General features: G+C 37.4%; 1 protein-coding gene across 10 annotated transcripts in view; it reads left to right on the forward strand.

Moving 5' to 3' along the window:
• LRBA (LPS responsive beige-like anchor protein) overlaps window positions 1-26,512 on the forward strand; it is a 593,124-nt gene that overhangs the window by 547,350 nt on the left and 19,262 nt on the right. For 7 of the 10 annotated variants that reach the window (XM_059697845.1, XM_059697843.1, XM_059697844.1 and 4 more), the window contains 5 exons: window positions 1,765-1,854; window positions 6,202-6,394; window positions 12,068-12,130; window positions 17,425-17,580; window positions 23,194-23,361. In XM_059697845.1, coding sequence (XP_059553828.1) covers window positions 1,765-1,854; window positions 6,202-6,394; window positions 12,068-12,130; window positions 17,425-17,580; window positions 23,194-23,361 — 670 coding nt within the window. The remainder of the gene's footprint in view (window positions 1-1,764; window positions 1,855-6,201; window positions 6,395-12,067; window positions 12,131-17,424; window positions 17,581-23,193; window positions 23,362-26,512) is intronic. The other 3 variants (XM_059697851.1, XM_059697846.1, XM_059697849.1) reach the window with 1 other exon arrangement.

Genomic DNA, 26,512 nt, shown 5'->3' on the forward strand with positions numbered 1-26,512 from the left:
ATCATGCAGGTTAAAGATGAAATGATATAATTGTAAATCACTTAGAAAAGCTTTTGGTAAATAGTAAGTACTAAATAAAGATTCATTATTGTTGTTGTTAGTAGCCCTCAATGATTATTTGTTGATGGCATAGTATTGCACATCTAATCTGTACTAAGCATTTTGCTATATTTTTACATTTGTATCATTTAATCCGTAATATAACACTATGAAGTGGGTACTATGCTTACCCACATTTTACAGAAAGAAAATAGAAACTGAGAGAGATTAAATAACTTACCCTAGGTCACATAGCTTATCAGTGGTGTGCATTCAGGATTTGCACGCGGTCTGTTTGACTTCAAACCCCAGGCTACTCCACCATACCCCTCAGCCTTCACAGAGGTGCTTCCCAGTCCTTACTGCCCACGCAAGTCACAGAGCATGCCTGAACTTCCTGGACTGAATGCATCCAACTATTATTTAAACATCCAATTACACTTACCCTGTTTCCTGTATTAGGAAGACATTCTTCAAACATTGAGACCTGTCTGTGCACATAGTTGATGATCATTGAATGCATAAATGAGTGAGTTGCTCATTGTTTCATACACGTTCATTGTAAAAGTTTATTAGTGGTATTCTCTTCAAATAAAAAAAAGGAAATTATTACTGGATAATGATTATATTTTCTTGTTTATGATTTATTAATTTACTACAGCCCTGCAGAACATATAAAAGTTGAAGACCTGTTTTCTTAGGGTTTAAAAAAATAACATGATCAACATATAATATATTCTCTTATGAATCTGGGGTTTTCTTCATCCTGTTACCCTGGAAGTTAAGAACACTGACTGGGGAGGTGTAAAAGTAGTCTTTATATATCTCTGCTTCCCCCTCCCCTCACATATAGCATAGCATATATTCGACCAGCTTATGGTTCCAACAGTGAAGAAGATACATACAGTCCTTGCTCTTGTGAGCCTTGTATTTCAGTGGGAGGAATCCAACATAAACAAGTAAACAAATAAAATAATTACAGACAGTGATGGCATCTGGCATTTCCTAGTTTCCCTGCTGGGAGAGTCATTGGTGATGGGAAGTGAGTATCTGTGGAGGTGTGCAGGAGAGCCTGGGAGGGGAGTGCTTTGCACAGGGTGCATGTACACAGCTTTTGAACAGGGCACACACATAACACACACATGTTTAGTTCCTGGTTTAACCATCGCATGCTTGGATGCAACATATGGCTTTTACTTTGTTGCTTAGCCACCTAAGTTCAAAGAGACTGTCAACAATAATGCTCTTCCTATGGCAAAACTAATAGCATCAAGCCATTCGCACAGGTGCTCTGTTTCTTTCTTCCTCCTTTCCACTGTCCAGGATGAAATGGGGCCTAGAATCAAAGCCACAATGGGTTTTCTCTATACCTGTAAAAGATTAGCTTTAGTCATCGGGGATGATGCAAGCAGTAAAAAAATGCAAGAAAACAGAAATGAAGCCAAAAAGGACAATTTCTGATTGTAATAGCTGGTTTCTGTTTCATATCACTGAGCGAGATGAGAAAGTTGTGCAGGATTTCACAGGAATGGCTCCCACAGTACTGCAGGATGACCTCACCCTCAGTGCCCTTGCCAGGTGCTCAGCCCCACTGTGGAAACACAAGGCTGATTTTCAGCATGAAACAAGCCAGAAGTAGGGAATGACATTTTCAGGTGACAGTTGTGGTTCTATTGCCTGTGATTAGCACCTCTTAACCCTCCAACTTGCCCATGCCTTTTTCAGGCTGTTGAAGCTCAAATCCGAAGCTTTGGACAGACGCCTTCTCAGCTACTCATAGAGCCCCATCCTCCCCGAAGTTCCGCCATGCAAGTGGTAAGTGGTGCTTTCAGTCCCCTCGGTTCTCGCCTCTTTGAGACCACACTTGACATCCTTAATAGTCTTGCCTTGTACTTGAGATTCTCCACCATGCCTGGGCCTGTTCTCATGCGATGCTTGTTAACCTGCTAACAAACAGCAGAGGATTTCTAGTGCCATCCAGGAGTCTCTGGGAAAGCAGACTTTGCTTCAGTGCTGTGGTGTTTCATCCATTCGTGTTTTGTGTTACAGAATTTACAGGTTTATAACCATCACGTATCCTCACATAGAAAAATAAAAATCCAGACATAGGAATGATTTTTTTCTGGTTTGATCCTATGAGTTTCTAGATTAGTTTTGTTAATTATATTCTTTATGTCCCAGTATGTTTTTCATTTTGGGGATTTTAAAATGAATCCTAATATATAATATATTGTTGCTGAGAGTCAGGGACCCAAGGGAGAAAAAAATACTGGTTTGGTGTACCCAACCATCCAAAGCTTAGTGGCATAAAACAGTGATCTGTATTTCTTGTGATTCTGAGGCATTTCTTCTGCTCTGCTCATCCTGACCGCCTCACACACTGCTTGGCAGCAGGGGCGGGGGGGGGGGGGGCAGGCTGAGATGTCCGGGCCTCTCTTTCCATGGGGTCTTCCATCATCAAGGACATCTGGAAGGAGCAGGTTCCATCAGAACGCCCCTGCCAGACTCCTTGGAGCTCACTTCTCACACATCACTTGTGCTACGTTCCACTGATCAGAGCAAGTCAGAGGCCTACCCAGAATCAGGAGCAGGGAAATGGACTCAGTCTGCAAAATATGAGCTGATTCTCCTTTTAGAGTTCCTGAAATTCCAGGGGTTACATTTTTCAGTGATTAAAGGAAATAATTTCTTTAAAGAACAGACTATGGGTATTATGCTTTTTTCTTAAATTGTCCCTCAACAAGATTGTTACTGTTTTAAATCAAGAACATGAAGTATACAATCTGTTTCCATAAGTACAGTGAATAATTTGAGATAGATTCTGATTCCATGTTGTGGTGCAGAGGTGGCAGAATTTTGACAGGTTCTAGGAAGGGAAGTGTAGCAGCCAAGAGGGGAGAGATGAATTTGGTCCCTTCTACCTCTGGCTCTTTTCGTTTTTCTTTCTCTTTCCACCTTCTTCTTTGTATCTTTCTCCCTTTTCCCTTCTTTGTCATCATCTTTTTTCTTCTAAGCCTTTTTTTTCTAGTTGTATGAATTGACGATTGTAATTAACAACAAGCATTTAAAAATTATTTGCATTATCTTTTCCAAGTGTTTTTAAACAGGTGAAATCAGATATAAATGAACATAAAGGATGACTTTAGTGAGCAGAAGACTACACAAAAAGTGAACATTTAGCAGGAACAATGGGAGATAATGCCATAAAAATAGTAATAAAAACAGTAAGGATGATTTATGTTTGGGGTTTGGAATTAGTTTTAGTAATAGCTTGTCTGTGAGACTCAGGCCGTGGTGCTGGCTGATGGAGGCCCTGCTGCTGGTCTGTTGCCGTTCTGCCTGGGTTACTGCTCAGCCGTGGTCACTAGGGCAGCCAGAGTTCCTACTGCCAGCTTCCCTCTCCGGCAAAGGGATCACTGGTTCACGGGGCAGGTCAGCTTCACTGGCCCTGGGGTGGGAAGGCACCTGTTCATATGAGGATGGAAGACCATCTCTCCCAGGGGCTTGATCCTCTGAATTGAAAACCTGAACTCCTTTTCAGACACGTGCAAATTGTGTTTTTCATCTTACACATATGTGGGTGGGAAGGAAAGGTGTGTTAGAAAGAAACCAGAGTTGTCAACAGTATGTACACTGAATCTGAGAAAATTGGGTGAAATGTGCCTCGTTGTTTCCTACTTCTGCCTCAGACTCAGCTCACAGACATGCCCAGGATGAGGTGAGGTCTGTTTCCTCCTCCCTGTTTCACCAGTTGTCCTGCCCTCGGTGGCTTTTGCCATCATGGTTGACCAGCCCTGTGTGCTGGTGTTGCTGCTGCTCCATACTTATTAGCCATGGATGTGATGGGGCTTGGAGAGAATTTCCTGCTCTTTGCCCGCATTGGTGGCTGAAGTCAGGATGGACTGTAGGAACAGGCTGGAGGGAGGCCCCTTGTAAGAATGCGGAGGACAGTTCCGGGGGACGGTTTCTGCGGCTTCTTGTCTAAAGTGGCTTGTCCTGGCCATGTGGCCAAGAGTTGCCACTGTAGTCACTATGTAAACATTCCTTCTACACGTTGAAGATTTTTCTATGTTTTCTTAAGGGCATAAAATATTGTAATTTTTCGACTTGAGTCTAATTGATTTATAGTATGAGCTGTTAAGCTCAAAAATATGTATCAACTTCCTTGCAGTGAGACTTTATGATGTATGTTGAACTCTGACTTTCTCAGAGTTTATAAATTGACTTTCGTAAATATTATTTAAAAAACTACATAATTGAAAAATAAAGCTTGGCAGTCTGAGATGACGTTCACTTCCTTTCCCAGGACTTCTTCATAGCTAGTTAGATTTTTTTTGATGTTGCTCTTTGTTTCTCATTTTTACCCAATTTCCCAGAATTCCTTAAAACTGAATACAAGATCGTTTGTATGACAGAGATTACTTACTGATTTCAGAGGTTTAAAAAATGAAAGGTACAAATGTTTATTGTTTTTAGTGCCGTACAGATGAGTTCCCCCATCAACTATCAGTGCACCCCAACACACACACACACAAACACACACACACACACACACGCAAGCAAGATATAGCAGAAATTAAAGCCACGGCGTACTGCGTTGAGTGCATGAGCCATAATATACACCAGGTGTAGTAATTAGCAGGCACAGGAAGGCTGCCTATTTGTCTGGTGTTGCTGCTGTTGCTGTATCCCCCTGTGTTTTCACACCATCAGATAGTTGGATTTAATTGAGGCCACATCAGATGAGGCATTACTGACACCTTTAATTGAATGAGCATCCAGGGAGGATTAACTCATAATATTGATTGGCTTTTAGCCACTTGCTCAGAAGGGTGTCTGGGTAGCTTATTAGTTGCCTTTATTTACACCTTTCTGCAAAGAGTGCAAATAGGAATTCTTAGTGCAATATGTTTTTCTAAGTACTCTTAATAACTTTTTTAAAAGGACTGATAATAAAAATGCAAATGTACTTAATTTTTTATTAGCAGTTCTGAACAAATACATGTTAAATATATGTGCTTACACACATTTACATATACCTGGTGTTTTGAAATATGGCCATAGGAAAGCAGCCAGAAGCACTTCATCAAAGCGTTTCAGTTCTGAATGATACTAATCAGCTATTAGAAAATAGACACGGTAGAAGAGAATTGCTGAAAATGTACAGTGCAATTACTGCATGGGAGCCTGCTCCCCGAAGTATAAATAAAGCCAGTAAATCAGAGTGGGGTTATATATGTCTTGGATTATGACATATGGGTTGTAGGAATGTTCTAAATCCTTAGTAGTCTTCAAGATTTATTTCGTTTCTAGCTATTAGAACAGACAGTGTTTTGTGTGACATTTTTAATTACTTTCTGCTTTTCAGAAGAGAAATCAAAGGTTTTGCGTTTCAAGGTTTTTTTTACCAGAGGGACAGGGGCATCTAGGTATTCCACTTTATTCTTAGCTGCAGCAGAAAACAGTGGCATTTGCATTATAATAGGGCAGTGTTTATGACTTGGTACACTATATAAATATATTGTTTTTACAAGTATATTTAATTATGCATTGCTTTGAAACACTTTTATAATTAAGTTTGTGTATTATATTTGTAACTTATTTCTCTACTGAAATAATACATGCAAGTTGCATAACTATTGTTTATAAATAAATATATTTGTTTTAATTATCTCTTTATTTAGTTGTCAAAATATTCATGCTAACTCAACACAATTTTTGATGATCTTTGGAAATTACCTTGGCTTGCTTTTGTGCCTATTGCCTATTCTCATTTTTTTAAATTTATTTTTTGTACTTGACACATATTAGCAATCAGTATGGTTTAATGTGATCCCCAATACTTTTTGCCTATTTGGAATCTAAATCAAATCTTGTAGTTCTTCATGAGAGTGGGGTAGGGAAGGCAGCCAATAAAATTTATTGATTTTTAAAGTGTTTCTGTTAATGTATTGTTCTTTAATCATCAAAAAATTCAACTGATGACATGCATGAAAGCAGGCAAATCCTAAGTGCTGTTTCTAGGAGCCTATCTGCTCGCTGTGCTCTCACTTGCAATTGTGTTAACACGGTCTCCTCTTCTTTTCCTGCACCCTTTCTCTTCTCGTTTTTCGTTGTCTTTTCCTTCTTGTATGTCTGGGTCTTGTCATGCCCACTCAATAGTATCTCCTCCTGCAGAGCCCATTGATGTTCACAGACCAAGCCCAGCAGGATGTCATCATGGTCCTCAAGTTCCCCTCCAACTCCCCTGTCACTCACGTGGCAGCCAACACCCAGCCTGGTTTGGTGACTCCTGCTGTGATCACAGTCACCGCTAACAGGCTATTTGCTGTGAACAAGTGGCACAACCTTCCTGGTAAGAAAAGAAACATCATTATATAAGGCATGGTAACTGATGAACACTGGATAAAGATATTGTAATATCTACTCAAATATATATCTCAATGATTAAGCTTTTTAACTTTCAAGCATTATTCAGAATCAAAATGTTGAATAGTTTGAAAGGCTTAAAGAAGTCCCATATGAGGCATATAATACAAATGTTAAAACATAGACTATTCTTTGGAATCTGGTGGTTTGTCTTTATTCTTAGGAGATAAATGCTATCAACACTAATAAAAGAGAAAAATGGTAATTGGCGTACGAGCTACCCTTTTCATTGGCTAATCAGGGCTATATGCAAATTAACTGCCAACTAAGATTGGCAGTCAACTGCCAACAAGATGGCGGCTAATTTGCATATGTAGGCACAATGCAGGGAGGTGAAAGGGAGAACAGGAAGAAGCCCCCTGCCACTGACAGTGATCGGAAACCCAGGGGGGAGCTAAGAGCTGGGGGGAAGGGCAAAGGCGATACTCTGCCCCCCAGCCATGATCGGAGAATCAGGCGCCTTTTCCGCCCTGGCCAGTGATAGCAGGAAGTAGGGGTGGAGCCAGCGATGGGAGCTGGGCACGGTCGAAGCTGGCAGTCCCAGGAGCTAGGGGTCCCTTGCCTGGGCCTAAAGTGAAGCCCACGATCGTGGGGCTGCTGCAGCTGCAGGTCCCCGCTGCCCGGGCCGGACGCCTAGGCCAGAGGCGTCAGGCCTGGGCAAGGGGCTGATCCTGAGATTGGAGGGTGATGGGGGTCAACGCCTGAGGGCTCCCAGTATGTGAGAGGGGGCAGGCTGGGCTGAGGGACACTCCCCCCCACACACACCCAGTGCACGAATTTCGTGCACCGGGCCCCTAGTCTATATATATAAAAGCCTAAGCGACCATTACGACCAGACGACCGAATGACCGGTCGACTGGTCACTGGTCACTATAACGTGCACTGACCACCAGGGGGCAGACACTCAATGCAGGAGCTGCCCCTAGTGGTCATTGCACTCCCACAGTGGGAGCACCACTTAGTGAGCTTACCGAGTGGCGACCGTAACAGGCACAGTGGGGCTGGGATGAGTGGAGCAGCACGGGCTCATCCCCAGCCACCTGCGCTTGGCGCACTATTATATCCCTCAGGGGATGTCGGACTGCCAGTTTCAGCATGATCCCCACAGGCCGACATCCCCCAAAGAGCCCCAGATTGTGAGAGGGTGCAGGCGAGGCTGAGGGACCCCACTGGTGCACGAATTCGTGCACCGGGCCTCTAGTTTCTAACATAATATTTTAATATAACAACATTTCTATATTATGTCTATAAGTTTTATGCATTTATTTATCACATGTTCCCTTTTTTCCACTCATTCATTTACTGAGTAGACATTTCTGATCCTCTACTATGTGCCTTTTGGTGTGTGACATGGTAGTATTGTGTGGATGATAGAAAAAAGAATACTTAAATTGTCTGACAAAAACCTAAGTACATTCTCTTCTTCCATTCAGTGCTGAATAGTTATGGTAGCTGACGGAAAGGTACTGAAGTAACCATTAGAATCATAAACCATCAGATAATAAGCGACATTAGAGTTCATCTAGTCCAGCCCCACATTTCTCCCGCGGAGACACTGAGCCGCAGGGAACCCTGCTCGTTCAGTGTCACGTGGGCAGTTAGTGGCAGGGCCAGGTTTGCACTCATGTTTTCTGACTCAGACTTTATGATCATCCCTCTGTGATTTAGTGCCTCTCATTAGAACAGGAATGTTTGGATCTGGATTTAGCACTGTTCTTTTGGCCACTAGTTAGAAATTCTTTTTTTAAGAAGGAAAATCAAGTCCTAGAAATTATAGGCTTTTCCCCTACAAGCTATAGTTTGTTTGTTTTCTTAGCGAGGCACCATGTTTTTAATCTAAAAAAAGTTATGTGTGTACATTCCTGAATTTCTTCCTCATCACAAGCTATTGTTTAAGGTGGGAAATTTTTAAAAATAGATTTTAATAGTCTGTTAACGTCATTAAATCTGTAAAGTGTAAAAGCACTGCTCATTTTAATACCTGAATTGTTTGCAAAAATATATATATAGTTTTGAACAAGGGCCTTATGCCAAATTAAATGGAAGAGTTTTTATAATGGGATAGAATTGAATTGACATTCAAACAAAAATTTGGCACACTGACTATGCTCAGTAAGGTACCCATGATGAAGAATCTGTGTTGGTATCAGAATTTATTAGAGACAGAACATTTTTCTGGCCATTAGAAATGAAATGAATGTCAATATTTGATTAGAGAACAGATTTCAGAAAAAGTTCAGAAGGTAAAAATCAAGGCAAACATTTTTCTTCAAGTGAACTTATTTTAGAGAGGTAAATGTGTATGCAAATATATACTTACTAGAGGCCCAATGCACCAAATTCGTGCAAGGGGCTCAGCCCTCGCAGCAGCAGCAGCGGCTGCCTTGGCCCTCACAGCCCTGGCTTCATCCGGAAGGTCGTCCGGTTGTCCGTTCTAATTAGCATATTACGCTTTTATTATTATAGATATTTTGGGACTAAAGATTATAATTTTATTAACAAATGTGATTTTTGGAGTCTCTAAATGCCACTCATGCCGGTGGTGTGTTTATCAAATGTGCTAAGAGGATTTGCCTACTCTTTGCAGTTACCCTTAGAGCTGGTGGAAGCCCCAGTGCCTGTGACATCAGGGCCACCATGGTGCTTATCCAGGGGGGCTATTGGTGGCGGCTCTGAGAACTTCTTCAGTTTAAACAGTGACACCATGTGTGAGGAGAGAAAACCTTTCCATCTGCTGGAAAGCCTTGATTGTTCTCTGCCCCATCTTTACTTTAGCTTAGCAAAGAGCTCAGCCAGAGTATCACCAGGTCCACAGCTGGGACTCTGTGGGCCCACGAGCTCCTGACTCCCCTTTGGAGCAAGCCCATTTTCCTGACTGTAAAGCTTCTTCCTTCATGCTTGGTTGTCAGGTGTCCTTTTCCCAGCTTCCAGCTTTTCTATAGAAATGTAAAGTGGTGTAGGGGCAGCTTTCCTGTGCTAATGTGCCCTTACTATTCCCAGCCCCGTTCACCTTACTGTAAGACAATAGCTTGGGGACTGCATATATTTTGCCAATTCTTTGCCTGTAATTCTCCCTAATGAGGCGGCTTTGTGCCTGTACCTTGTGCCGCTCCTGGTTTCTGTCCCCACCTTCTGGCTTTACAGTATGACCCAGCAACTCCACCAGATAAACACAGAGTGGAACACGGTCATACCCAGGTGCTTAGCTTTCCACAGTGTGCTCTCTAGTTCTGGGCTACACCAGTACCTGCACCTAAAGAAATTAAGCACCCATTTTATTAAATCTGTGCCTCTTTTCAGGGATAGTTACATAAATCTGGTCTGTCATCCTATCTTGTACTACCTTTACCTGTCAGGATGCCTTGATTTAAAGCACCAGTGGGGAACCTTTTCTCTGCCAAGGGCCATTTGGATATTTATAACATCATTCATGGGCCATACAAAATTATCAACTTAAAAATTAGCCTGCTGTATTTGATCAAACATTTAATTAACTCACCCACCCGTATTGCCTTGGCAGGGCCAGACCAAATGATTTTGTGGGTCTTATATGGCTCGCAGGCTAGAGGTTCCCCACCCCTGATTTAAAACGAATGTCAAAAATCCCTAACAGTTTTCTTCAATGAATATCAAATTCATATTACACTATTAGGTGGGGAGTGTATTAGATTCTGAGAGCCTGTAATTTCCACAGCTTGTTGATTAGACTGCTGGCTCCTGTCATTTATTTCAGTTTTGTCTGAGTCTTGATTTAGAAAAAAAATATATCTTTACCCTTCCTTCTCATTTAAAAGCCCTTGCAGAACCTCCAGGGGGGAAAAATCAGCCAATGTTTATAGGACATATTCTAAGTTCTAAATACTGTTTTAATCACTTTACATGTATTCCCCCAACAACCTTAAGATGTAGATTCTGTATTTAGTTTGAACCATATCAAAATGCCATTTTTAATCAGTCAATATGTCAGGTATTGGTAATTTCATGTGGTTTAGCCTAATAAACCTGTCTAACCCATGGTACAGATTAGGAAACACACAGGGACTACATAACTTGCCCAAGGTCACACAGACAGTCAGTGGCAGAACGAGGACTTGAGACATGACAAAGATGGTTGACTCCTAAACCTTTCACTGACAGTTTGGTTTTAACGTTTCTGAGGCCAGATTCTCCAGGCGGTAGTGTTGGTCGGCACTGGTGTTTCTGGAAGTAAATGGCACTGTTGGCTACATCAGAGGCTGTGGTACACTTTCCCAATCGTTCATTGTCTGTATGTGTCCTGTGATTTCTTTACTGGCAGAGCCAGTCATCAGCAAAGAAAATATCTTCAGCAAAAAAGAGTGAGTCCTATGACTTCCTCTCTCCAGCTATTTTAATTTCTTATAAGCACTCAACTATAATTTTTTGAGTGCTATTATTGTACTTAGTTATTTTACCTTCCAAACATCCTTGAAAAGTCGCTATTTACTAACAGGGGAAATGGTGACATAATAAATTTAGAATCTCGTGCACTCATTGGAATGTACCCCATTTTTTCCCCAGCCCCTCAAGGACAGTCAGAAAGACTTCCTAAAATCAGATGGTTTTTAGCAGAGCTCTAATACTCACCAAGCAGCTTAGAAATGCTTGAGTCCATAAAAGGCAGATACTAACCAGGGTGAATGGCTGAGTCATTTGGGGAAAATTATTTGGAAAAGGGCCCAGCACTTAACTATCAGAATTATAAAGCTGGAAAGATCATTTATTCTAAACCCTTCATTTTGGGGTTTATGACTTGCCCAAGGTTGCATTGCTAGCTGCTGGCCCTGCACCTCCTCTCTACCCAAAGACCTCTGCCCTTCACAGGGAGACAGCCTACAGAATCTCTTCTCAATTACCCAAAAAGCATGCCTGAGCCTTTAGAACTGTTTTGAGAATTGAACCAACTATTCTTAGTATGGATTGATTTTTGTTATGCATTTGCTTCTTGGGGTATTTTAAAATAGAAACCATGGAAATAGTAAATATTAATAAAACTTAAAAAAAACCATCAAGCCTTTAGGAAAATATTTCTGTCAAATGCATTTAACTAAAACATTTATCTGTAGATAGCTTTCTTTATTTTATTCAAACTTTCAATTGATTGATTTTAAGTGATGGATGAAACAGTAAATGTTCCCTGACGTAGAGCCTTCCCTTTCTCCATCATAAATTGACGTTTTCGTGGATCCTTTGTGCTGCAGCATTCAAAACTGCCTTTTAAAAAGTAACAAAAAAATAGTATTTGCTACAGTCAGCAGATGGTTGTCACATTTTGTTTTCAGTGCGCTTTACCACTTAATTTTGTTTTGTTGCAGCATCAGAGGTTGCCAGTCAAGCATCTGCTCTAGCTTATGGCCCAGGACTGGAGCCACTGTGATGGCACAGGTTCAGAACAGCACTAATCTAAAATAAATGTTTAATAAGCTCGCCAGGAAAGCACCTGAATTTTTTCCCCCTTAAATTTCACAAAACTATATAATTTGGGGGTTGGAAACAATTGTACATAAGATTTGACTTGTGCATTTTTATGTAGTTTATGTATGAAAAATAATGCTTTTTTTTCATCTTTTGTGAATTCCAGCTCATCAAGGTGCTGTACAAGACCAGCCATACCAGCTGCCAGTGGAAATCGATCCTCTCATAGGTCTGTCACTTCCTTCTCTCTTTGCGATTCATTAAGCTCTGTATGGTGGCCCTGAAGTGTAGATTACAGTTGTTTTTCACTTGCTGGTTGCTGGGAATGGAATTTTCCTGATAAACCATTTGCATGCAAATTGGAATGCAATGAGCTGTGGCTATGCTGGTATTTCATCAACTCCCCCTCGTTGGTTTGCCTAATTTGAACAGGCCTAGGACGCGTGTCACTGAAAATTAATATGGATGCTGTAATAATGTGTGATTGAGAATGCGCATGAAGTACTGTCAGGATAATATTGGATCTTTTCATCACTCAGACTTGTTGATGAGCAGGAGCGAGGCGCGTTATGATGAATTGGTGCCCCAGTAATGTGATGGAGCTCCTTTGCTAGGGAAATTTTCATAATAACAGTGGGGTTCTTAGCAGCACTGTGTTGTGAAAAATAAAACTGTAGTGCCAGGGTTTCATCATTAAAGGAGATCAATCCTTTCTTCGTGGACCCTCTGTTCATTCGGAGGGGATTAATGGGCAATTGCAGAGCAGTTTCAAAGTTGAAATATATTGCCTAGCCAATGGCAGTGTTAAGATATTCGTATTCATTTTCCTAGGGTCCTACAGCCCAATAAATTGCCATTGGAGGTTAAATTTGTTCAGGGGGAAAGAAAAAGAAAAGAGGAGCAGAAAGAGCCATGGGGATGAAATGAGTCCCGGCAGCAGGTGACTCAGAATGCTTACTTGCTGTTCCGCCTTTTGAGTAGCTCTGTTAAAATTGCTAGTTTTAGTATTCTTCATCCTCATGGGTGGGGATTGCAGATGTGGCTTCACTAAGAATTTAAGCTTCAATATTAAAGATGCTATCCAATAACTTTTAGGATAAGAAAACTTAATTGCATAATTATGGGGTATACTATTATTATGGGTGCTAGCATTATGACTGTCAAATTTCCCTGGCACAAATACATTGTTAGGATTTTAAAGTCTTTAAATGAAGCATTTGAGTAAGCTGATTTAGTAGTTTGAAATTCAAGATATTCCTTGTGTGTATGTCATCCTTTTTGTGATTAAAACCATTGTTTCACCAGAGAGCTAAATGGCCAAGATTTGCAGATAAACTATCAAGATGAGCTAAAATAATCTAAGCTCTAAACTAAATCATTTATCATTTCCCCAAATATAAGTGGAAATCTAAGAATTATCTATATGTAGGATAAATGCTACTCTTTTTTCTAAATCTTGTTTTACTTCGAGTAGATATGATTTGCCATATATTGAAAAAACTTTAAATGCTCACTTTGGTAAAGTTTTAAAAGTCAGAAAAATAATAAAGGCTATTTGCTAAGTCATTTAAAGCATCATTTCTGAAGTATATACTTACTATTTACCTTAAAACTTGAAAATAAATATCCTATAGTATAAAGTCCATAATTAAATGAATTTGGCAATTACAACCCATTAGAGCAGTGATGGCGAACCTATGACACGCGTGTCAGAGGTGACATGCGAACTCATTTTTTTGGTTGATTTTTCTTTGTTAAATGGCATTTATATATATAAAATAAATATCAAAAATATAAGTCTTTGTTTTACTATGGTTGCAAATATCAAAAAATTTCTATATGTGACATGGCACCAGAGTTAAGTTAGGGTTTTTCAAAATGCTGACACGCTGAGCTCAGAAGGTTTGCCATCACTGCTTTAGAGTAAGCATAGGTAAACATTTTTGGTGAAGGACCAGATAGTAAATATTTTAGGGTTTGTGGGCCATAAGGTCTCAGACACAGGGACTTAACTCTGCTGGTATAACACAAAAGCAGCCATGGACAATGTGTAAACAAATGAGCATTGCTGTGTTCCAGTAAAAATTTATATACAAAACCAGACATGGGCCAAATTTGGCCTGAGGGCCATAGTTTTATTTCCTGCTCCAGATCACTGGTCATCACATTGTTTGCTCTTATATCTCCTAAAATAATTGTTAAAAACCATGTACCTTCCCACACGCTTTTAAGTTGACAGCTGAACAGTTTCATCACAAGTTTAAATAGTTGCATAGTGTATAAAATTTTAAATATATCCAATGGAATCTAAATATGAAAAGGAATCACAAACATTTTGTTTTTTAAAAATGTATAAAAATCTCTAGTTGAAAATTGTACATTATTTCTTTTTCATCTTGAGTTTATATTTTCATTTTACTTGCCCTATACAATTATAACTTTAAAATTTATGGAAAATTAAACATTTTAGACATTATGAAACATAAAAACATTTATTAGAAATATATTTTTAATGAAACAGCTCCTGTGTTCATGGATGAATATTACTTGTTGCTGAATGGGACAGGATATGTCAACAGTTCTGTTTACTTTTTTTTGTTTTGTTATGGGTGGAAACTCTGATGAATGTCACTCACATGAGCAAATAAATGGGAAAAGAAAGAGTTTTGTTTTAATAATGTCACTCAAATCGTTGAGCTCTTTCTGGGTTATGTGAAAACATTCATATAGTGGTCTATTAAGAAATATCATTATGGTCTATCATTCAACAGCCATTTTAACAATCTGTCACTGAAACTTATTTTTAATGATCTATCAATTGACAGCCTGATTAGATACTCCTTCCATTTGATTGAAAGCATTGAATTGGAAACCACCTGCTCTGCAGAATGATTTGCTACCTACACATTCACTTTTCAGCATCACATTATAGTATTTTCAATTTTCCAATTTTTTGGCTTTCAAGAGGTTCTTATATTCTGAGGTGAAGCACCATAGCAAGATTCTAGGTGGGAGAGAAATATGCCTTAATTTTATCTAGTGGAAGAAGAGCATGCGAAAGGCGAGGTTAGAAAGGAGTCCTTAGGCCAGTGGTTCTGAACCTTCTGGCCCTTTAAATACAGTTCCTCATGTTGTGACCCAGCCATAAAATTATTTTCGTTGCTACTTCATAACTGTAATATTGCTACTGTTATGAATCATAATGTAAATATCTGATAGCAGGATGGTCTTAGGCGACCCCTGTGAAAAGGTCGTTCGACTGCCAAAGGGTTCGCGACCCACAGGTTGAGAACTGCTGCCTTAGGCAAACCTGTTTCAGGCAGAATGTATGAAAGTTGAACTAGAAGTTGATTCCCTTAAAACCGTCTGTGCCTGTGTATCCTCGGGGAAATCTTAAATCCCCAGGGGTATGCACACCCAAGTTTGAAGACTGCTTATCTAGACAAATAAATTTACCTAATTTTCATTACATAAAAATGCTTTCATCATTGAATCTCAGGAGGTATGCCAGAGAAAACAATAAGATAAAGGAAAGGCAGTTGTGAGATATGTAGGTTGTATAGGTTGTATAGATTAGATAGGTAGGTAGGTGGATAGATGATAGATAGATAGATAGATAGATAGATAGATAGATAGATAGATAGATAGATAGATGTTGTAATGTTAACTTATAAGTAAGCACTTACATGGAATAAAATAATTCATCTGAATGTTCAAGGGGCAACAGCCTTAATTCGTTGGCACTTTGTGGTCATTCAATTCAAAATATGCACATGCCCAGATCTGTTAAGCTCCCAAGAGATCACACCCCAAAAGAGGCCAGTATCAAACTTTATATCATAGGAGTAAAAGTCATATAAACACTGAGAAAAAATGGGCATTTTTTACAATTTTCATGTGGAATAAAATACTGTAATAACCAGTCTAGAAAGTACTACATACCTTGTTTTTAATTGCTAAGTTTCTTGGGATTAAAAAACAACTGAATTGTATCCCACAGCTTCACTCCAGTGGGATGCTAATGTCTCTCTGTGATACACGGTGATACCCATAAAAGTTCTCATCTGCCAATAACTTCCCTTTGTGTGGAAGGATGGAGGAACGTTCCCAAACTGGAAACCTGTCCTTTTAACTACTGCTGTTACTTTCTAGCCCATTAATCACCCAAAAGAATATGAATCCCATTATCAGTTACCTAATAACCTTATAGTTAAGTTGTGTAGTCAGACACTAGCAGAATTTTGCAGTATTACACACGTATGTTTGCCAGGTTGTAATGCCCTGAAGGCAGGGAATATTTTATTCCTCTGTGTCCCCAGGTGTTCCCAGCAGAGCACTGGAGAGTATTTTGAACGCAGTTTTCTTCTGTATTATTCTCTGAGCCTTCCATTAAATTGGCCACGTTAACTTAGTTATTATAAACAATGAATATAATATAAATATTTTCCTATTTTTATCAATAATGCATTTATAGTACTTTTAAAACTACAGACTATAATACAAAATATGTAATAATCTGATGCAGAAATTTGTTTGTTCCAGTTTCTGATACAATCAAGATTCTTTATCAATGTAAGAATCATTATTTATGTTGGAAAGTTGGTGTGAAATACCCCTGAGATGACTAGAAACAAAGCTTTCTATTTGGCTGGCCTCATAATGCCACAAAAGGCACCTCAGTGAAAATTCCTTTTCTGATAATGACATACTTGATAGTGTGTTTCTAGAGGATTATTACTCTTCCCGCGTGCTTAATGTCGCTCCGAGTCTGACCTTGTGCCTTGTGACAAACCCCATCTCGGGTGCTCTGTTGCACTTTGAAAACACACTGCCAGGCTGTCTTGTTTTATTGCTTACATTCGGGGTAAGAAAGTGGCCGCGTGCTGAGCTTTGACTTTTTCAATTACAAGTATCTTTAATAAATAGTCATTCTCCCCTTTCCATACATGCAAGTACAGCTGTAAACAAGGGGAAGGGGAGTTCACATCTAGTCAAATTAAAGACCTGTTACAGCCAAAGTAGTACAAGATGCTACAATATTTCAGCTATATGACATTTAAATTCTAATATCTCTTCCTTGTGACAAAAAGTTAAAGGTAATGGATTGTCACAACACGAATCCATTCTCATGGCGATAGGTGTAATGAGATTGTCAGAAACACAAACCTAACCATGATGCAATCTGCAGATTGTAATCTAGTTTGGTCCTGCCCAAGAGCTAGAAAGCGTGTTCCGGGAGTCGCACACTCTTTTTAAATTGTAGCATGTTATTGTTTCTTTCCTCTAGGCAAAATTTCCTACGGAGATGTTGGATTTAGCTGCCCACATTCTTCTAGCATTCGGATGTGTTTTCCTATTTGGTTTTTCAAATATTACTATATTTAAAATTAAAGATCAAATATTCCCACCCTGGAACATGCTGCTTCTCCTCCCTCACCCCCTATCCTGAGCATGACAGACTATAGGATTTCTTCGCACGTGTGGGTTTAGTAAGCTTATTTTTTTCTTCCTCTGTTCTCATAGCCAGCAATACAGGAATGCACAGGAGGCAGATCACTGACCTTTTAGATCAGAGTATTCAAGTCCATTCCCAGTGTTTTGTCATCACTTCCGACAACCGCTACATCCTCGTCTGCGGCTTCTGGGATAAAAGTTTCCGAGTCTATTCTACAGACACAGGTAACTGTTACTTTCTTCATCCGTGAACTAAAGTTTACTGTAAGTAGAGACACTTAGAATGCTTTCTCGTCGTCTTCCTTCCAAAAATTACATGATTCTAACATTATAAAATAAGGAAAAGACATTTTTCCCCAATCTACTATGTAGTCTACCATTAAGTTAGCTTCAGCATGTTTTTAAGAGGCAGCTTTTTATCGTAGATTTGTCACCCAAGTGATGGTATGTAAATGCCATATGCACATGTATTTGCATAATCTTATGACAAGTGCATGTGTGTGTGTATGTGTGTGTATTTTCCCACTTTTGTATTACTTAAAGGATTTTTTTCCTTACTGGAAATTCTCATTAGGTGTATTTCTTGGAAGTAGAAATTTTCATCCACCCAATTCTGCATAGAATCTTGCTGAAATCTACACCATCATGAAGAAAAGTAGCTGACTACTGATTTTATATGACAGCTCTTGTTAGAATATAAAATGTTAAGTCTATATATTCATTTGCATGCAGGACAAACCAAACTCACCTCGGAATTATGACAGGAGACCTGATCCAATAAATGCATATACATTTTTGCATCTAGGAAATGTAGAAACATTGAAAAATTTCATGGAGTCTCTTTAAAATATTTTAGAATTGTTAGAGGATTAAATAAACGTAGTAAATATATAGGTGAATATTTAAAAATAATTAAAATGAGATATTAATGCATTAGAACTTGATGGATACTGTGGAAGTACATATTTCAGCTAAAACAAGGCTCTACAAATATCTTGATTTAAATGTTTTGGGAATAGAAAATTCTTTCTCACTGAAATTTCTAGTTTATTAAATGGTTTACAGCAAGTCATCTTTCAGTTTTGTTAATGATGTTTATAAAATGTGTGAGTCCATTCTTCTGCCTTAGTAAGTACAGTGTATTGAAAAGACAATTGCTGGTATTAAGGAGTTTGTCCTAAGTGTATTTTGGTGACAGTGTTATAACAGCTATGAAAGAGTAGGGAAAATAGTTTAACATGTACTGTTCCTACAATAAACCCTACAAGTTGTTTTTAGGCAGGATTTTGTTTATGTTTTATTTAATGGAATTGATGATCTAGGGTTTTTTAATAATTTGCATCTTTATTCTGTATGTCCAGAAAGAAAACTTCCTCATTCAAATCCTTATTATTAATTGGGCTTTTATTACATGTTTAGGTCTATGAGGTTGATTACTATTGAAGCTAAAACTCCTCTAGAATTCGTTAAAAAATACAATGGGGATTGATACGTTTTCCTAAAATAGCTGTATAATTGTAATGAATTCTCTCTGATTTAATAACAAAATTTAAACCTTTACTTTCACCATGTGGTAATGACAACACTAGCACTATTTGACCTCAAATTGTGCTTCCTGTTTGCACAAATTTTCAGATTAAAATTGCTTCATACTCTTAACGATTTTCTTAAACATCCTTTTAAATTGCCCATGGTTTTTTACACATTTTTGAAAATTATTTTTTGAATGTATATGCAGTAAATTTCATTATTTGATATACAGTTCCATTAGTTTGGGCAGACTACAGAGTTCCATAACCACCACCACAAGAGATGTGCAGAGCAGCTCTCACCCCCAGAATTCCCTGTGCTGCCCCTGTGTAGTCAGCTCTTCTCCCCCCTCAACCTCTTTGCAACCACTGATCTAGTCTTCATTTCTAGGATTTTGCCTTTTCCAGAATGTCGTATAAGTGCAATTATATATTGTCAGTCTTTGGTTTTGACGTTTGAGGGCTCTTGAGTTTATTGTCCATTCATGTCATTTTTAAAAGGCATTGGATATTAATATTTGTAAAATTGACCTTACATTATGAAATAGTTATAATTAAGATAATTCTATAGAACTTACAAAATTCTTAAACATTCATATTGTTCCAGCCTCACAATAATCCTCTGAAACAGGACAGGTGTCCTTATCCCATTTTTCAAATGATAGCCCTCATATCTTTCTTAATATCTTTTATACAAGTAAACTTGGATGCTAGTTTTATTTAAAATAATTTCAGTTAGGTTAACTATGTGCCTTACAAAATGTGTACATGACAATAGGAATATTAAATATATTATCCTAAGTTTAGCAGAGAAGCAAGGGGAAAATTGTATGATCAATAACATATAATGGCTTAAAAAGGGGACATCTGTAATACTTTCAACAATAAATATAAATTTAAAATAATAATATATAATTGCTAAGCTATCACGAGTGTTGAATTCAATTATATTTTAGCACATAAGCAAAAAAGAATCCTTATTAGGTTTGGGATGGGGAGGGGGAAGAAACACGGTTGTAACAGGAAATTCTTTTAACATAAATCATGTTTTCAGGACACAACCAGAGCAGCAGAGGCAACAATAAAACCTTCCCTCAGCAGTGGGAATTATTTTCAGGCCACATTTTAGATTCAGTGGTGTGGAGTCCTGAGCTTGGATTTTTTTTATTTGTAGCACAGCTGTCAAATAAAGCATTAACTAGAAAATTTGTTCTGTCAAAAAAGGGATATTCTAGTGCTTGTGGTAATATTTGATATTAGTGTGTGGAGAGGTGGACTGGTATTAAAGGAAACAAAAAATAAAGGTTGAGGAACACTTATGAGATTATCAGAAAATAATTTACCAAAAGAGCAGCAGGTATTTATATGCTGTGATTTATTTAGGAGGAGTGAACTTCAGCCTCGTAGCAATAACAAATATCACTCAGAAAGGCTGCCAGAACAGGAAAAAGTAAACTTAAAAAAATAATGTTTTTCAGAGTTGAGCCCAAAGTATGCATTGTAGAGAATAAGATTAATTTGTAGTAAAGTATGAAACCCTTTATATATTAATACTTAAATGTCACTCGCTCATTTTTATCTTCCCTGGCGCCCAGTATACTTTAGTTCTACTTATTATTCCCACTAATCCTACCCTGTACTCTTCCTTTTATAAAACTAATCACTGTTCCTAGTTATATATCTGTGTTTGTTTAATGTCTGTCTGCCCTACTAGACAGTCAATACTCTGGGGGCAGGGACCACGTCTATTTGCCATGTCTATTTACTGCTATACAGATGTGAGGAGGCCTCCTGCTTGGCACTTAGTAGGTGCTTAGTAAGTGTTTGTTGAATGGAAGGTCACTGTGATAACTTTTGGGACAAAATTTAAAACACTAGGAGATTGTAGATGGAAAAGAAACCACAGTGAGCGAGTATCCATTTTCCTGACACTGGTGTTCTAGATACAGAGTGATGACTCAACTGATGAGAATTAATAATGAATCTTGGATCATTCTGTCACCATGCTTACTCCATCCCACTTTTACAGATAAAGCTTTTCACTTTGTCCTCACATGAGCTGGAAATTACACAAGTTACTGAGTGAGTAGCTGCTCTTTTGCAAGCACCAGGTGCACATGGAGGGCTCTGGTTTCCTCTGTGCCACGTACCCCACATACCTCACGTAGCCACTTGTAGTTATTTCACTCATTCTCACTCCTGTGGCCCACTGAGTTGATGGGTGTCTCATCTTAAATGAGCCTATTCTAAATGACCTATTTACGTCACTCCTAGTTTACACGCTCTCAGCACTTAGGTACAGGCTGAGCCAGAAGTCGCTGTACATACTCCGTGATCAAAACAATCACAATGTTGTGGTCCTGTTTCTTTAGTAGTTAAAACTCACTGATTTAACCTTCAGTTTTCTAACCTGGCCTAAGAGTGACCTACTTAACTTCTTTCTTGCCCTTTGAAAGCCCTGCCTCTAATTTAAGCCCACCCATTTCACACTAAATCTCCACTTTGTTCGGCATGAAAATTGTAAATGATGTGAAAATTATTACTTTTTTTCGTATTTATTTGCCCCCACACACACTTTTTATTATACAAAGTCTTGAATTCTTCTTACCATATTCTTTATTGATATAGCTGGTTTTAAAAAAGAAATGTTTTAATGTCAGTTTGAAAGACTGAAGGAATTAAAAAATGAACATTTTTAATATTTTGCAGTTAAAACACCTGCTTTTACCAAAGTCTTTATTCACAGGAAAAAATTGTTTAAAGTGTTTTTTATTAATTTTGCAAGTTTAGATCGAAATGAATCTGATTTTAAAGTTACTAGTAGTAGTCTGTGTGCAAGAGTGGAAAAACACTGTATTTGACTTTTCATTTGATTTAGAACAAGTATATTTCAATGTTTTATTTCTAAAATTGCAGCACTTAAAATAAGCTTTACATTTATTAAAATAGAAAATTAAAACAATTTAATGTAAATATTTTAGTTATATTTATTATCTTAAAAAGTTAAATACACGTAGATACCAATATTTAATTGAGACCGTCAGCTTTTGAATAGATTATGATGTGTCCCAAGTTAAGCATGAAAACTTTTTTTCAGCTTAGTGTCTTTTTTCCTTGAACATTTGAGTTATGTTCAAATGACCCCTGAAATACTTATAAAAAATAAAAAGTCATGGTAAATATTAAGGATAGATATTCTATGACATTCATTTTTAGATTCTTCAAATATTTCAAAGGCAAATGTTGGCTAGAAACTATAGGGATGGAAGGGAAGATCTACGGGTATTTCATTCTTTGGACAAGTTTGTGTGAATTATAAATATATCTAATTAAAACAAAGATTCAAATAAGTGGGGCTTTACTTTTTTTCTGACACCATTATGTGAACAATTCATCCTGTATTTGAAGCCCTAGGTACATGGTAAGTTCACTGGGTTCCTTCCCGCCCCCTGCCAAGCCATTAGTTTAGATAAACTGCCTTCATCTCAATTTTATCATCACAGCCCCCCCTAGGAAATTTTCATTCAGATGAAATTAAAACAAAGAAATAGTGACCTGGTTCAGATTGCAATCACAGTATATTAGTCCTTTTAGCAAAATTTAGTTCATGTAATCCCGATTTTAAAAAACAAGCTCTCCAAAGTGATTTACATTGAAATGCATTCAATCTTTACTAAGTCAGAGAGGGGTTTGTATTAGTGAAGTCTGAAGTATAGAGTACTTCTAAAAGGCAACTAAGTTTCCTTGTGTTTTGAATCATATAGACTAGAGTAACTTAAGAAAATGTTGAAGTGGTTCCCAATAAGGGTTCCCTGGGCCTACTTCCGTCAGTAAATATGATTCATTTGTAATTTATAGTAGCTATTATAATGATACTAGAGGCCCGATTAACGAGATTCACCCAAGGAGCTCAACCCTCGCAGCCCCAGCTGCCTTGTGGCCCTGTGGCCCTGTGGCCCCGCCCACTGATTGTTCAGAAGGTCGTTCCGGAAGGTCATTCCACCGTCTGGTTTAATTAACATATTAGCTCTTTATTATACAGGATGGTGTCATAGTCCTTAAATATTATAGTTTGAATTTAAAATATTTTTTGCCTTTCAAAACATTATTATCACAGTTTATTTTTTTGTTTGTGTTACTATCCATAGAAAACTCTTATATTGGACCAGATCAAATTTTATTATAAAATCTGAATTATCAGAATCTGAGTTTATAAGGCTTTATTACCTTATAAGTGAAATTGGTCATAATGAACGGAAATTTTTTTAAGTTTTATAGCAATTTTAAAGAATATTGTTTTGTGTTTCAGGAAAATTGATCCAAGTTGTGTTTGGCCATTGGGATGTCGTCACTTGCCTCACTCGTTCTGAGTCATATATTGGGGGAAATTGCTACATTCTCTCTGGGTCACGTGACGCAACCCTTTTGCTCTGGTACTGGAATGGGAAAAGCAGTGGGATTGGAGATAACCCAGGCAGTAAGTACATTTTATTTTATAACTTTTACAAGTGAAATGTAATAACAGTTTGTAATAAAGTTATCTTTTACATCATGGTGAAAGTGAAACTGAATCATCAAGTAGTTTTAATTTCTTAGTTAAAATTTAAGAAAGGTCTAGATAGCCTCATTATTGACATTTTGTGACCACTGATAATTCAAATCCAAGTGTGAAACCTCATTTTTCACATTATAGGTTATTCTTATGATCTGAAAATGCTAGTTCTTCATTGTAAATGGCTGTCATCACATAAAATAGAGGTGTTTCATTCACGAATAGTAAGATATAACATAAAAAGAACAATCATATATTATCTTGTTTATTGGATTCATATTTTAAAACAGCAAAATTATAATTTCATGGAAACAAACCATTCTTTATAAAAAATATGCTTTCATTTACATATTAAAAGGTAAAGCAGGTCATAAAAGGCCAATATGGAATATTCAAATGGCTCTTGGTTTTTCAGATGGGAAATGAAAATGTTCAGCAACAGCCTTAAACGTCTTTATGAAACTATGCTGAAGGCAGTAAAACAAAAAATGTGTAACCATTTAAAATTGTAATTCACAGAAGGCAAAAAAGGAAGCAGCTACCATTAAAACCAATCGCACACAGCTGCAGCAAAGAAATGGCTTTAGAAAAACACATTAAGAAGTAGGAAAAAACAATTAAAGGGACCACCTGAAAAATGAGAATTTAATTAAAATGATTATGACAACACTGAAAAGTTCCTGCAAAAATAGCTTTAGATTTTTACTTCATAAGGTGGAGCTTTTTAGCTGCTCTTAAATATTTACAGTTTCTTAATTTAAAGCAAGTTGCAATGTATTTGGCTAAGGAAGGATCGTGTTGTTGCTGATTACTTTACCTGAATCCTGCTGTACATCTGTCACTCAGCCCCAGGTTATGAAACAGTCTGAATACATTTAAGTCTATCGTATTTTGGGTTGACTTCTTTGAGTTGTGCTTATTAAACGCATATTATATGTATGAAAGTGAAACTTTATAATTGAAAGCCAATACAATTTTAAAAGAAGTATTTGCAAAGTATTTTATCAGAGCTGGTTCTGCTTTGTTTGTATTTGGTTGGTGTGGTTTTTATTCAGTGAACCTCTGCTATATATTTCTTATTTTAATCAAAGCACAGATCAGTCTCCATACAAATAGAATATAAAAAATAAGGCTGCAATGATATGGATAACATAGTCTTTGTGATCAGATCAACTTTAATGGGTCTGTATGGGGGATAGTGTGTACATGTGTGTATTTCACATATTTATACAGACAGGTCCAGTTTATATATAACTATGATAACATTTTAAAATATGTAAACTTCAGGAATTTTTTTCACATTATTTTGAAAGGTGCTTAATGGTCTTTTCATTATGGAACCCTACATTTGACTCATTCTCCTTTCTGGCCTTTTAGGATGAGTGACTACTTTCAATTTCTTTTTTTCCTGTGTCTATAAATTCAGTTATTGAGATATACTAAGTTAACTCAGACAGACCTAGATTTCACATAGATAATAAATATACCATTTTGTTATTTATCGGAAAATATTTAAGAACTTTTTCTCTTGCCTTAAAATAGTGCATGATGTTTCATGCACATATAGCAATCCAGACACAAGAAAATATATATATATATATATATTTTTTTTACTTATGTAACCTAATCGTGTTCATGTTATTACCAATGTGTATTCTGAGAAGAAGCTAAAGGCTTACTAGCTACAGCACACTTATAGGCAATAGTTGTTACATTTCATAGATTTAAGTATATTTTAAAACTAGAAATATTCAGCTTTCCATATAGGTGAAAAATGTATTTACATATCTAAATACCTTATGAATCACCCTAGAGGTGGCTTTTACATGCATGTTTTCTAAAAAAATAAATCAAGTAGGATTGACCACATTCTAGAGTTTGGAGTAAAACAAATCTGAGTTCTAAGCTTTGCTGTGGTCCTTGTGTCTTGTCTGCAAAATGAAAGCAACAATGGGAACTAACTAAGGTGTTATCAGAAGCACTGGGTGCTTAGAGCAAATAAATCACCACACAAACACCATCATGTTGGCATTAGAGTATATATTATAATGTTATATTTTTCATAAAGCACTTCATCTGTACCCGCTCATTGTCTGCAGTATGGTGGACATTAACTCCTAGCAGTGCTGGAAATGCAAAGAAAAAATAAAAGAATAACATAATAGCACAGCTAATAAAAATTTTAGAAAATTGTATGTATATTGACTAAATTAAATTACCTTTCTCAAAATGAACCTCATCCTTTCTGGCCCTTTTCTAGCATCTGATGTCCCAATTTAATTTTGCTTTAGCTTTGAAGGGTGGATCTGGGAGAAAGACAAATAGGCACTTTTTCATATAATGAGAATATCGCACATTAGAATAGAAAAATGAACAAGCCAGTTAAAGCTTTTCAAAACAAAATAACGAGAGAGAGAGAGAGAGAGAGAGAGAGAGAGAGAGAGAGAGAGAGAGATTTCACCGTGTGTTTTAAGGATTCATGCAAGCTGGTTCAGATTTTATAAGCCTCTGGCTCATGGATGGCTCCACGAAGCAGTCACCGAAGTCAGAGCCTTTCAGATGAGTAATTTTAGGCTGTGTTTATTCCTGTGTTATGTCTGTTGGATGCAGTGTAAGTGTTCTTTAGGAGATGGTCAGGCTTTTTATATATATATGTGTATATAATTGCACTGTGGTCTATAAGTGCACACAATGCCTCAACTTAAATTTTTGAATTTAGACTTTTCTTGCTTGAAGGGAAAATAGGTAAATTAAAAAAAAAACTAGGGTGTTGCTTTTTATGCATTTCATAGATCTTATTCAAGTATTTTGTGCACTTTTTATTTCAAACATTATGAGAATAAGCTAATAATTTTACTTGCTGAGATCATAAGCCTACAGCATTTTGTATAAACCTTAGTGCTATATGTAAGTTTAATAGCTTTATTACTATTTTTTAAAATCATATTAATATGCATATTTGTTGGGCAAAGCCAGGCTAACTCTCTATGTGGTACAATTTGGGGTTTATGAAAGGATACGCGTGTTCTCTGAAATCTGGATTCTGTGGCAAAGCCTCGCTCGCCTGCACAGCAGA

Source organism: Myotis daubentonii, chromosome 5 (genome assembly GCF_963259705.1).
Source record: "Myotis daubentonii chromosome 5, mMyoDau2.1, whole genome shotgun sequence".
Lineage (NCBI taxonomy): Eukaryota > Metazoa > Chordata > Mammalia > Chiroptera > Vespertilionidae > Myotis > Myotis daubentonii.